This window comes from Aspergillus oryzae, chromosome 5, assembly GCF_000184455.2.
Source record: "Aspergillus oryzae RIB40 DNA, chromosome 5".
Classification (NCBI taxonomy): Eukaryota; Fungi; Ascomycota; class Eurotiomycetes; order Eurotiales; family Aspergillaceae; genus Aspergillus; species Aspergillus oryzae.
Window position 1 is genome coordinate 1,517,455 of NC_036439.1, and position 13,736 is coordinate 1,531,190.

A 13,736-nucleotide genomic window follows, 5' to 3' on the forward strand; every position below is an offset into this window, starting at 1 on the left:
GACGGGATGCGGGGAAATGACTGCAATTACTGGACGGATAAATGGAATCTCTAGTCGGTGAATTGGAAAGTGAGGGGTATCCTGCACGATTTTATTTACCCACGGAAATTTTATACAGCTTGTCATTTGGTATTGGTCAATGCTGGCCGTCGAACTCACTCACTGTCAATCGTTGGATGCCGCCTTCAATCCACTCCAGTGGTGCCACGAACGCCATCTGGCTCCAGGATAATAGCCGGTTTTTGCCACCAAATACCAGCACTTCGAATCTTCCGGCGAATCCCTCGTTGACCCAGACCCGACTGCCACCGATCATGTCAGTCCGAATGGTAATGTGGCTCTGCAATGGAACTGTCACCGGCTCGTGCGTTGAGGAGGTCTCGTTCGTCCAAATTCGGCCTGGATAGCTTTCGTCGAACCCATCCGTTTCTTCTATGGAGCGCAGGGGATACTCCCATCCGTCTGAGACAAAAGTCAGGTTGCCGTCTGGCGACAATGCAAGGGTGGAGTCGTTGGACCATAGGGTGAATGGGCCTGAAACATTTAGAGTCAACTCGTAGTTCATCCCCTTGCTGCCATATCCTAGATGGATTTTGTCGCGGTTTATATTCTCTGAAGGGTTGGTCCAACTCAAAAGCTCATTAGCATCTTCACTCTTGTGGGAGATTTGTCGGTCCAGGTTCTGCGCCACAGCCTTCGAGGTCAACAAGTCCATCGAGTCTGACAAGGTAGATACATTGATAATGGGCCCACGGTTTCCAGCCCACGCCCTCGCTGCAACAACGGGAATGCCATTGCGGATCGCATAGTAAGACTCCAACTCCGTCGTGGCATCAGGCCCATTATCATTCCATGCGGCCAGAATGGCACCCTTGACGGGCTTTGGGTCAGGCTGCTCGGTGACATTCACAGGGTTGAAGAGAGCCGGTGTCCACTGCCATCCCTCTCTGTCCGCAAAGTTGAGCACCCTAGAGTTGTTGAAGAAATCTGGATACGGGGCTGGGAATATCGGCATGTGATCGTTTTTTAACGACATGTAAGCCCACCAATCCTCTGAGTTGATAACCTCGTAGCCCTGTTCTGCCAATTCGACTGGGTCGGATTGTCCATACTGCCAATGTTGAATAATGACGTCCTTTGAGATGTTGCGGGTGTCAGATGGTTCGTATGTCCCCCAGATCCGAATCGTCTTACCGGCCTGTTCGTCCATGAATTCCGCCATGTCGTTGACAAAATCAATATAGTCGTCTGCCAGGGTGGCATCGTACTCATCGGCACCGATATGGACTTCCTTTGTTTGAAACCACGGCAGAAACTCAGTCCAGATAGACTTCACCAGGGGAATGGTGTCCGGATGGGTCAGGTTCAGCAGATCTTTGCTCTCTAAGGCTAATTCTGGCTTCCATTTTGTAATAAACAAACTGTGGCCAGGAGCTTCGATCTCAGGGATGACAGTCACACCTCGTTGGGCACAGTGCTGCTGAAGATCCTCAAAGTCCGCCCGGGAGAGTGTCTCGTTTTCTCTTTGTACAATTCCCTGTAGCTCGGGACTCTCCGGCCGCAAGGAGAACTGTGCGTAGACATCTTGCCAGGTTTCATTGTGGCCACGACTTAAGGGATAGTTGTCGCTAGTATGGTACTGAAATTCAGACAGCTTGAAAAAAGACGCATATGTGCATAGATCCTTGAGGTACGATGGGGAGTACCATTTCCGCCCAGCGTCTAGTAAGAATCCTCGCGTTGAATACGAGGGCGCGTCAACCACCTGACCAGACGGGATGGGAGAGTTGTGAGCTATCAACAACCGTTGCAGCAAAGTTCGTGTTCCCCACCACATTCCACGGGCGCCTGAGCCAAGGATCGAGACGCGTCCCGGTTGGACCTGAAGCTTGTAGCCCTCTTCTGTGGGATCACCATTTTCATACGTCAACCCGTCTTGAGAGCAATCTAGTCTGTCCAGGAAAATTCCTGTTTGGCCTTCGGGCCACACTTCAACAGGGTGCAGATTCCATGACTCGCCCGTTATTTCCTCCAAGTCCTGGCGAAAGGTATTCGCAAATTCAATAGCGGACGGCGGGATGAGTGTCAAGCCATTCTGATCTCTGTCCGATGCGAAACTATTCGTGATATAGATATTTCGGTCGATTGTCGCAATATCGAAACCGTCGTGTTCAGAATCCAAATTAGTCCATTGAACTGGTGGCAGGGACTGCAAAGCAGAGACTACTGCAATCAGAGAAAGCAAGATAACTGACCACATGGCTGATCCTTGCTGTCAGGAGAGCTTTGGGGGAGGCGAACGTGGGTCTGTTATAGTCATAAACAAACCCCGGAAATTCCCCAGGCGATCGACGGTTGCATTCCGTGGGGGTGTCTCGACTTATCGACGTTACATTCCGATCGCAACCAAATTCGATACCAATGCTATTGTTCCTCAGAAAGGTGACATTCCTCCCTGCTTGGCCATCTTAGTCATTTCGCTTGCGGTCTTTTGTTATTTGCTACTGGCTTGAGAGACCTACTTGGGTGATCAGACCTCCATTGTTTTCTGGTCCCTCTTGCTCCACAAATTCCTTTGTTCCGATAGAGACCTGCAACAAAGCTCGGTTATCTCAGGATGTCACTCAATTCGCGATAAGCCTCAAGTAATGAGAGTAAGTGGTGAGAGCAGCGAGCATTGAATCGTGACAATCCAAGTATTCACGTGGCACGAAAAGGACGGAAAGGGGGATGTAAGTCAGAAGGTCTCACTGTTGAAAGAAATCAGCTCCTTGTAATGATCCAGAACACAGTTGATTAAGCTCATATGTAGGTGGTAGTCTCAGTAGATACATATTGTCAATAGTGAATCTTCGCAGCTACCCCCACGTTCTCCAATGCAACTAGATTCGTTTGAGTATAGCGTACAAATCACCTGGCATGCAGCAGGGTATTAGTCGCGCTCGAAGCTTGAAGCTCGAAGCTTTGAAGACAGTATAAAACATTTGTATGTGTCTTTAGGCGTAGTCACACAGAGCAAGTTTCTCTCATGGTGTAACACCCGAGGAACATAACCTTCCTTCTTCTTGCTGCTCAGCATAGATTATGTTTCTCAAAATCAAAAATTTCACCACTATTATCAGCAAGAGCATCAGTAGGTACGTCCTAATTCAAGACCATGAAGGAGTATTTTCGTCCCAGCCATGATACTGGCGTATAAACTGGTGTCGTAAAGCAATGTCAAAGTCTTGGTAGCATGATACCAAATCTGTGCGGTATGGAGGATCTATGAGAGGTAAGCATCACTACAGTTGTTGTTTCCTCGAGGTCCCGAGAGAGCCCTTCTGGGTGAATTAGTGAGATCAGGTTGCAAGTCTTCCACTCATGTCGACGTTTTGAGAATATCAGGCGACATGGTATGTATGTCCATCACTTCCTTGATCCCTGGTTGTCTGCATATGTGCTTGCCTTGTCAGTCTAGGGTTCACCATTGACAATATTGGTTGCGATTGTAGGGAAGTCACGAGTGTTCAGAGACTTCACAAGCCCAAGTGACCCGGCAGGCATATTGCGAGGGTGCCCCTGATATGCTTGATCTGTGGTAGGAAACAGCCACTTAATGTCTAGAGCGCATGAGCGAGGTACTATCCTTCCACAACTTAATCGAAAGCTTTCATTTAGGAAGCTGCAGGTTGTGCCATCTCCTGATCGTGGAGATAATGTCTCGGTGTTGGGTTTCCTCGTCAGAGAATTCTCATCCGCGCAGTTATCTGCAGCGTGAATTCGGCGCAGTAAGTATGCACCCCTCGAATAGGTATTGGTGTATCGCATTTGTAATCATCGGGCCGTTATGGCAAGACAATCGAACGATGTACCCAAGGATCCACTCGCAGACTCAGTGAGTACAACGGGCAATAGACGCGGCTCAGAAGTACCGTTGTTGCCGGATCACATGAAGAATCTCCCCTGGAGGCGGCAACATAAGCCATCTTTGTGGATACATGAAATGCGTGATATAGAACTAGTATGATCCTGAGTTCTTGGACGCGGGGGCAAGACGCTGATTGACGACCCTTAACTGCGGCATTAAATCAATGGCAGCTCCAAGATCGGCATTATCATGCCAAATGCGGCTTAGGACTGGAATTCTTAATTAAGACTAACTTGGCGATGGATATCCTGGTTGTGTTATGGCACGGCTGTGGCTCCGGCAGCGGAGGGAAAGAGTCTTAGGGGAGGCTTTCTAAGTGGGTAGGCTCCGCTCTAGACTAAGCATGTTAGCCCTCACTTTTTCCTTTTCGGGCAATATCCCCATGCAGCGTACCTATCACTACTCTCTATCAGGTGTTCTTTCTGGTTTATGGCTAATTTAGCGTTGATTAACCATGTAGGACAGGGTGTTGATTTCAATCTTTGCCCTACATAGTATTCTACCCAAACCGGGTGTAGTAGTACCAGCTACCCCCAGCTTCTCTATTATGTAAGTAGATACCAACAGGCTAACGTGATTCCATGCAGATAGCGGGTTTGAGACACATACCATAGCATCACGATATACAGACTGATCTCGATTCCGAGCAGTGCCGTTCCGTTAACTGCCAAGAGATCCCGACCCGTACTTTCAATATCCGAACATCCAGAACAGTTTCATGTCAAGCGGCAGTTAAAACAGAGACCCTTCAAAGTTCACCAAAACTCAGAGATCTCGAGCCTGTAGTGGTCGACCGTTCGATGCGTTTGAAACGGGCTCAACCTAAAAAAAAAATATTACCACAAAGCATTGACAATCTGGTAAGGCTTGGAGTCCCCTGAAACGCCGTTGATGCCAAGATGTCGCATAGACTAGGGACTCGCCCCCACTTTCTCGCTCCTTAATTCCTGTGTTAATCCGCTTGACCTCGTTGACTTACTCCGAGTAGGACTCTTGGCTTGGGGGTCCATGGAAATGTGTCATAAATGCCCTGCAGTGCCACCTATCTCGTGTTAATGTGGATTGAGTCCAGAATGGAAGGTAGTATTCTTCTCGAACCCTGAACCTTGCTAAGGCTGTTAAGCGTTTCAGGTGCGGAATAAGGAAACAGATAGGGCGCCTCTTTCTCAGCTAATGGGTCGGGATTGATCTGCCCCGTGACCCCCATATGCTCGGGTGGAGCGCTGAAGATACTTACTTCTATACTATCCAGGGTTATGAGGTGGTTTCGGCCTCGGAATTTTCTCGATCTTAAGTTACTTTGCATGTAGCGCGATATCTTCTCGCCTTAGATCTTCTGGCCTGTTGTAGCCATGATCTGTCTCATCTAGTCTAGATCTCGAGACCCCGTGGCCGTTTAATTTACCTGATTCTTGCCCAGGAACCCTATGCATTACCGTCATTGGTTGTTGATGTCACTTCCAAGACCATCATGGGATTCTGCGCCAGATCTATAGCCGCTGACCCATAGTATGAAGTGCCAGCGGCCAAGACCACCATGTCTAGCAGGTTAGATGTATCCATCAGGAATATATGAATCGATTGGGTAACAATGTAACCATTAGAAAAATCCATTAGCCAACTTGAAACACGAAGATGAGTTGATTATCTTTTTCAAGGTCATTTGATGTATAAAACCAGGCCTGGTGCCGCGTTCCCAGTGCTTGTTCTCATCAAAGCCATTCATTCCTTCTTTTCTTTTCTTATATTGTTCCTCCTTTTCTCCGTTCAGGATGTCATTCATTCAACTCGTTCACTTCTTCGGTCTTTTGACCTTGGCTGCCGGCAAGCCGATTCTTATTCCGAGGCAGGCTTCGGGAGCGCCGCAGGACGGTGCTCGCAACCTGATTGACGTTCAGCTGCAGTCGATCGGAAACTCGACTATCAAAGCTTTCATCACTAATATTGCTGATGAGAATCTCCGTGTCGTCAAGAGGGGTGGTCTGCTCGATAACGAGCTTCCCACTAAGAAGGTTGTTGTGTCTGGATCTGGTAAGCTCACTGCCGAATGACTAGTATCTGCATATACATATCAACACAAGGTGATTAACAACAACACAACAACAAAAAGGCGCAAACCCAACTTTCACCGGTGCGGAAGTCGACTACGTCAACACACATCTGAATGACGACGCATTCTTGGAACTCGCCCCTAAACAAACAATCGAGTCCATCTTCGACATCGCCGACTCCCACGACCTTTCTCCTGGTCAAAAGTACTCCGCCATCGCGGATGGCATGCTCGAATACACGAAGTTGGACAACCCTAAGAAATTCTTCGTCGTTCCTTATACATCCAACGCCATCGACTTCGATGCTCCTGAAGACTCTGCTAACCGCCTTGCGACCCGCGCCACCCTCGAAGCCTGCAGTGGCGAATATAACAAGCTGATGCAGGATAACCTTGCACAGGCTGCCAAGATGGCCGAGGCTGCCGCTGCGGATGCTCGCGACGGCAGCAGTGGACTGTTCCAGAAGTTCTTCAAGTCCCAGGATGAGGCTGACAAGAAGGAGGTTGCCGAGCGCTTGGAGGCCATTGCTAAGGAAGCAACATCGAAAGGCACCTTGACCTACTACTGTCAGCCATCGGCGCAGGATTCCTGCGGTGGCAACATTGCGGCCATCACGTACCCAACACAAAACCGTGTTGTCAACTGCCAGGCATACTATGAAACGCAGCAGGTGGTGAACGAGTGTGGATATCTGGATCAGGCGGCTATCTCGCTCCATGAGTTCTCGCATGCTACTAGCGTCTACGCGCCTGGTACGGATGATGTTGTGTATGGACTTGACGGTGTGCTTCAATTGAGCACTGCACAGGCCAAGAACAATGCCGATTCATTTGCATACTATGCAAACAGTAAGTACTCTTACCATTGGACGTTCAGGGACTTGTGCTGACTGTGTTTTTGTAGGTGTTTTCAATAACTGCAGTGCTGATGGTAACCAGAGTGGAAACTCAGGTACTCAAATCGGATCCACGAATGGTAATGGAGGTGGCCTGGACATCCCTTTCGGACAAGGAACTGGTCAAGGAAACGAGCAGGGAACTAGCCAGGGAACTGGCCAGCAAACTGGCGCTCCAACTGGAATGGAGAATGGAGGTGGCTTTACCATTCCCTGGGGACAAGGAATTGGTCAAGGAAACGAACAGGAGGTTAGTCAAGGAGCCGGTCAGCAGACCAACCAAGGCCCTGCCACCGGTATCGGTGGTATGAACCCCTGGGGACAGCAAGCTGCTCCTGCAGAAGGCACTACACAACCCGGGTCCGAATGGCCCGCTGGCTTCGACGACCTTCCCTGGTCCTTCAACAACCCCAGTCAGGGTGCCCAGTCCAATGGCGGTCAATTTTCCAACGATTGGCAGCCAGTTTCAAATGACTATCAGGAAATTTCGGCTTCTCCCTCTGGTGACTTTCCCTTTGGTAACTTCGGAGCCCCTGAGAGCTCGCAAGGTTTTGAACTTGGTGAAGGAAGTGGCTGGTTCAAGAGGGATCAGTAGGTCAAGCGATGCATTGGCTCTCTGAAATATGGTGATAAAGCATATCAACCGTGCATTCATGTGGGTAATTACTATAGAGGTAATTACAATGAAATAGGCGAAAGGTAAATCCACCTCAAATCCCAAATTCCTGAGAAACAGAAAGGGCAAAGCAGAAAACATCGAGTTAGCGCAAGCCCTCGAGGTAGAGATTTCAGAGAAACAGAGAACGACAATTCAAGAAAAGGAAAAACACCATTTCTCAGATTCCATTGTAAATCTGGTGACCCGCAAGCGTAAATTCTCCCTTGTGAGTGTCCTTTGGGTCCACGTGCTCTGCTTTGATATGGCGCGCGGTCAACGCAAAGCGCAATTTGCTCTCAGGGATAACCTCATGCTAAAACAACTGTCAGATTAAAACTTATTTTCGCATTATCCCATATACATACCTCATAGTATCTCTGCAGACTTTCACCATGCATTACAACCATGTCTCCGTGGTGAATATCCAGTTTAATACACGGTTTGGCTTCGCATTGGGTACGGTTGTTCTTGAAGAGCTCGTTTCGGCATTTGTTATACTTTGTTTGTGTAATCATTCCATGCTCGAATTCAGCTTTCCATGTCTGCCTTTGCAACTGGAACGCGCAGCCTGGAAGCACTGGATCGTTCTCAAGTAAAATGTTCCTGCTGCTCTGCCCCTTGTAGTACTTTGATTTCATGCGGATCTGCATGGTAGACCGAGCCCCCAGCGATAGTGTCGCAATAGTAGGGCCAAGGGACGTTTCGCCGTCGTCATGATACTAAAGGTGTTAGCAACAGCTGCATATATCCCTAGCCCTCTTTGTTGCCTTCTCCACCTTGGTGCAAATAACCTCCTCGATAGATGAAAGATGAGATAGTACTAACTCCGATCTTCATGTTCGCAAAATATCCGAGCACCAGCATTTCATTTGGTGGATAGGACGTATGTCCAGTCAGATGCACAGCTTGCTCAGTCGCCCATTGCAGACGGCCTAGCGCGTGTAGAACTGGCCCAGGAGCCTCACCAAAGCCTTTGCAATTTACTGGTGCAACATACTTATACGGGTTACCCTAAAACAATATCAGATAATGCTCACCACATGATAAGATGTCAAGAGACGGAACTGACATAATTAACTGCAAAGTGCGCAGTAAGCGTGCCAGTAACTACAGAGATACTTGTTAGACGCTCGCCGATAGAAACTGCAATCGAGACAATGCCAACTTACCCACGGCATTACTCAAAGGAAATCTCTGCAACCCAAGTTCAGCCAGCTGCAATTGCGTAAACATGGTGTTTGGTCCGTTAGGGTGGTTATTTATGTCTCTATTCGACACAAGGTGCGTAATATGACCGACTCCTGGGATATTATAGACTAACCTCCTGTATGGAGCCAGTGAGTTATCGTCAACCTCTGGAGTCATGAACTTGTCATCAGGCATAAAGGCTCGCTTCTGGGGAGCGATTTCGAGAGTATCAATGACAGATCGTAAGGACACAACTGGCATTCGTGTCATTTTCTCAAAGGTGCATGAATGCTGAGGTTGAGTCGAAATAGAGGTACTATCGTCACTGCACTTCCAGCCTCTCCAAAACTTTCGTGAGATACATTTGCGGCACTGTGGGCATACAATCCCTTTCCAAGCCACTCTACTGGTCGCTACACTTGCGTCATCCTCATCAAAAGTGCTGAGCAGGTCTGGTATCAGGCTGTGGTGAGGTTTTATGACGGGGTCCGGGGCCATCCGATAGCTCAGGAACTTTTGGTGGTAGGTGAGGTTCGCAGGAGCGGCCAACGCTCCAATTTTAAAGAAACGGGTGCAGGATGGCTGTAGACACATCCAGCCTTGGTGAAATACCTGAAAGCTCCTGTTGTTACATGCATTGCACTCAACTGAGTTTGGTCTGCTTGCAAAATCACGTTCTTGAAGAGGCGGCGGTGGTAACGACCCTTTGTCCGCCCACCAGCTCTTGCTCTGGAGATCCAACTTCTCATAGCGCACCTTCGCAGCAATACGCTTGCCAATACATTCAAACCAGATATTCGTGATGCGGAAGTAATCCATCACATTATACGGGTGCGGGACCATTTTCCCCAAGACAGTGTTGTGCTCCCCTATTTTATCATTAATAAGGATCATTTCACATTGTCAGGCACGGTGTAGTTACCGATAATAACTCCGACGGGAACCTTCTGCTCCATGCTGTTCATGAGACATTTTACCAGAAGATCTTTCTTTGCTTGATCCTTGACGCGAACCAAATCTCCGTTCGCATTCTTAGAGCATGAGCCACCTCTGCAAAGAAGTGAAGGTCTTAGTGTGAGAATGACATGAGGCAAGTCGAGCTATTGTACCTACATCCTGGTTATTACCACTTCTTCATCAATGTATGAGCGTTCTCCCGAGTCGCGATCAACCAGAACCCCCCAGGCCAGACCATCTTTATGATATATGCCACCTTGAACGGCTCGAAACCATGGAAGGGTGTCACCTAATTCCGAGCGGAACTTCATCCATTGGTTAGCAAGGATATAAGAATAGTGTCCAGCTACGTACATTTGCCCATGCTGGAGGTTCCCCATTAACGGCAGAAGGTAATGAAACCTCAGCCCCTGCGGTAGCCCTCTTCCTCTTCGCAGGCATGTGTATATTATGTCTTAATGCTTCGCATCAATAATAAAGATAATGGACTCCTTGGGCATCGGGGCTTCAGGCTCGTGGCAATTCAGGTATATAGGAGTATTTAGTATAGGAGAAAGATAGAGAAGGACATATTCATAGAATCATTAGATCAAGAGTGATTGCTAATCATTCGCAAGTGAGATAATTATAGGGTAAATGTTGAATCAGAATGAACTATGTACTGTGGCAGAGTGCTTTAAGATCATTTACTTCTACCTAGATGGCAAACCACCTGACCGGCCTCACCGCCCATACCGCTTCGTGAGGCCTTAGGGCCTTATAATATCTATGGAGATCGGTATCAGACATAAGGTTGGAGGCCTGATTCAGGAGATCTCAAAGCATATTGAAGGCCGTGGTCAGAGCTGACAGCAATCCTACTCAATATTGAAATTTTCATGTATAGATTATCAGTAGAGCCTATGAATAGTTTTAAATCGCCCTCGTAGATCAATCATTCTATAAAAATCGACAGAGCAATTAATAGTGAATTGCTTGGCAAACACACCCACCACTATGGGATCGAGTCAAAGTAGATTTAGTAATTTCATTTGAGTGGGTGAATGCAGACGTAGATTTTCCCATTCCCGACGGTGCAAGGAGAGAGAACTCCACAGCCTAATTAATAGGCTAGTTTATAGTTAGGGGCTTAATTTCATCATAAGTGGAGCTTTTGCACCGATTCAGAAAGACCCTCGGCTCACCATCGCATATCCGAGGGCAATCCTTCACTAATCATTATCATGCCGAACTACACAGCTTCGACAGGGTGCGAGTTTGATAAAAGATTTGTTCAAAGGGTGGAATATGTAGAAGGAAATAGTTCAGAATACTATATTTAGAGGGCACGGGGTCGATGACAATAATACTGATATAATATGCATAATCTCGGAAATTCTGTGCAGAGTGGCCACGGCTCGGTCATTTCTCCGGGCTGTTACTACGAGTAAGAACCATAAAGAGCTTTCCCCGCACTAGGATTGGAGCGACCCCCGGCTTATTATTCTTCTCCCCTCACGTCCTATTCGCTTCTTTTCTTTCACATAGCTCTCTCCTTTTTCTTTGTCTTTGCATAGATCTCAATCGTACTCAAAACCTTGACCCTGCCAAAATGGTCTTCACTCCTCAGAAAGGGGCGGGAGAATTACCCGCAATCCCTGATAATATTCCTATCAGCGAATTTATGCTCAACGATCAATATGGAAGAAACCCGCTTCAAAAGTCGAGAGATCCCTTCACTTGTGGAATTACTGGGAAATCCTACTCAGGAGCCCAGGTGGCGGAGCGAGTCGATTATCTCGCTCGAGCATTAGCGAAGGAGTTCAACTGGGCCCCAAATCAGGGTACGGAATGGGACAAGACATTGGCGGTCTTCAGTGTGAACACGGTACGTTTCAAAAACAAAATGTAGAGACATTCACGGCTAATCGCCCCTTCATTCAGATTGATACACTTCCTTTGTCCTGGGCGACCCATCAGTTGGGAGGAATTGTTTCGCCCGCCAACGCGGCTTACTCTGCGCCCGAGCTGAAGCATCAGTTGGTTGATTCTCAAGCGAAAGCTCTATTCACCTGTGCCCCCTTGCTGTCCACTGCCCTGGAGGCGGCGTCCTTGGCTGGATTCCCGAAGGACCGTATCTATCTGCTTGAGGTTCCCGCCGAACTCACCGGTGGCGCAAGCATCCCTGCGCAATACAAGACCGTCTCACAACTCATTGAGGCAGGCAGATCACTACCTAAATTGGAGAGACTCAACTGGGGTCCTGGAGACGGTGCTCGCCGAACTGCATTCTTATGCTATTCCAGTGGGACATCTGGCTTACCTGTATGTGTATACCACAACTAGTTATAGATTGAGAGAGACTGACCATTTATCACAGAAAGGAGTGATGATTTCTCATAAGAACGTTATCGCAAACGTTCTGCAGATCTCCGCTTTCGAGAAGACCCATCGAGATGCCCTCGCCGCACCAGGAGGTCCCCAACATACTGAAGTCGTGCTGGGCCTGCTCCCCCAGAGTCATATCTATGCCCTAGTGGTTATGTGTCATACTGGACCCTATAGAGGTGACCAGGTGATTGTGTTACCCAAATTCGAGCTGAAATCATACCTTGCCTCTATTCAACACTTCAAGATCGGGTCCCTTTTCTTGGTTCGTACTGTCATTGACTACTATGGTTTTCTGCTACTAATATCTCTGTCAGGTCCCGCCAATTATCATTACCATGCTCCGAAACCACGAGGTTTGCAAGAAGTACGACCTCAGCTCGGTGAAATCTCTGTTCACTGGGGCAGCTCCTCTGGGTATGGAAACAGCCGAGGATTTCCAAAAGATGTACCCCGGTGTTACAGTTCGGCAAGGCTATGGTAAGCTTCAATTACACAACGGCGAGATATGTGCACAGTTGACTAATGCTTGCCTACAGGTTTAACCGAGACATGCACGGTCGTGGCCTCGACTCACCCCAACGACATCTTCCTCGGATCCTCCGGTACCCTCATCCCTGGTGTTGAAGCACGCATCGTTTCCCCAGAAGGCCAAGAAATCACAAGCTATGACACTCCAGGTGAACTTGTGGTCCGCAGTCCAAGTGTGGTACTAGGATACCTCAACAATGAGAAGGCTAACAAAGAAACCTTTGAAAACGGATGGATGCGCACTGGTGATGAAGCCGTATTCCGCTTAAGCCCGAAGGGAACTGAGCATGTGTTTATTGTGGACCGTATCAAGGAGTTAATTAAGGTCAAGGTTTGTTCTTCCGTACCATGGTGATACAAAGTTTGAGTGCCCCCCGCTAATAAGAACTTCAGGGCTTGCAAGTTGCCCCTGCAGAGCTTGAGGCCCACCTACTCACCCATCCTGCCGTCGCTGATTGTGCCGTCATTGCTATTCCCGACGAGGCTGCCGGTGAAGTTCCGAAGGCCATCGTCGTCAAATCTGCCTCGGCTGATAAGGATGATGAGAAGACGATACAGTCGATCAAGAAGTATGTGGAAGAATATAAGGCTCGGCACAAGTGGTTGAAGGGTGGTATTCGCTTCGTTGAGGCTGTTCCCAAGAGTCCCAGTGGCAAGATCTTGCGTCGCTTGCTTCGGGACCAAGAGAAGGAGGAGCGCAGGCGCGCTGGTGCGAAGCTGTAGACAGTGTAAGATTTCATGGTTAGCCTTAATCAAATAGATATCATTACTTATGATCTGTATCTACATGCTCTTGTTGTACAACTTGGCCATGATAGCTTTCATGTTCTTTTTTAAATTATGTTTTTGTTTTTCAATAGCATAGTATGTATAAGTGGAATTCAATATCGTGAGTTATCCTCCAGTATATATATTTGCCCCTCACACGCGATGTAAGAGCCCAGAGTTGTTACTTATAGGAACGGACAGGGCCTTGAGAAAAGCGAAACATGTGACAGTACTAGAATTAACACCAGTCCCATCAGTAAACATATGGTGCTCTGATTGTCATGAGTTGTACGGTCCACATTAATATTTTGGAACATTCATGGCGGTTCGTGAAAGCATTACGATTATAAAGCAATCGGAGACAGGCTAGCTGTTTGCAGTGTTTGACTTGGGCGCGGGGAGAATTTATCG

The 13,736-nt window shown here is 47.9% G+C and overlaps 4 protein-coding genes across 4 annotated transcripts; 2 read left to right on the plus strand and 2 right to left on the minus strand.

Moving 5' to 3' along the window:
• Window positions 1–185: 185 nt before the first annotated feature.
• On the minus strand, window positions 186–2,361 carry AO090701000314 (beta-N-acetylhexosaminidase; the record flags this gene model as incomplete). The annotated part of the gene is made up of 4 exons (XM_023237370.1): window positions 186–302; window positions 359–2,196; window positions 2,256–2,307; window positions 2,329–2,361. 4 exons carry the CDS (start codon window positions 2,359–2,361, stop codon window positions 186–188), a joined length of 2,040 nt encoding a protein of 679 aa, XP_023092086.1.
• Window positions 2,362–5,682: 3,321 nt separating this feature from the next.
• On the plus strand, window positions 5,683–8,268 carry AO090701000313 (uncharacterized protein; the record flags this gene model as incomplete). The annotated part of the gene is made up of 3 exons (XM_023237371.1): window positions 5,683–5,941; window positions 6,021–6,809; window positions 8,240–8,268. 3 exons carry the CDS (start codon window positions 5,683–5,685, stop codon window positions 8,266–8,268), a joined length of 1,077 nt encoding a protein of 358 aa, XP_023092085.1.
• Window positions 8,269–8,695: 427 nt separating this feature from the next.
• AO090701000312 (uncharacterized protein) lies at window positions 8,696–10,100 on the minus strand (the record flags this gene model as incomplete). The annotated part of the gene is made up of 5 exons (XM_023237372.1): window positions 8,696–8,708; window positions 8,836–9,571; window positions 9,625–9,752; window positions 9,816–9,964; window positions 10,014–10,100. 5 exons carry the CDS (start codon window positions 10,098–10,100, stop codon window positions 8,696–8,698), a joined length of 1,113 nt encoding a protein of 370 aa, XP_023092084.1.
• Window positions 10,101–11,250: 1,150 nt separating this feature from the next.
• AO090701000311 (acyl--CoA ligase) lies at window positions 11,251–13,280 on the plus strand (the record flags this gene model as incomplete). The annotated part of the gene is made up of 6 exons (XM_001823121.1): window positions 11,251–11,526; window positions 11,583–11,963; window positions 12,019–12,291; window positions 12,344–12,506; window positions 12,566–12,888; window positions 12,951–13,280. The coding sequence occupies 6 exons, from the start codon at window positions 11,251–11,253 to the stop codon at window positions 13,278–13,280; spliced, it is 1,746 nt and encodes a 581-aa protein (XP_001823173.1).
• Window positions 13,281–13,736: the final 456 nt, after the last annotated feature.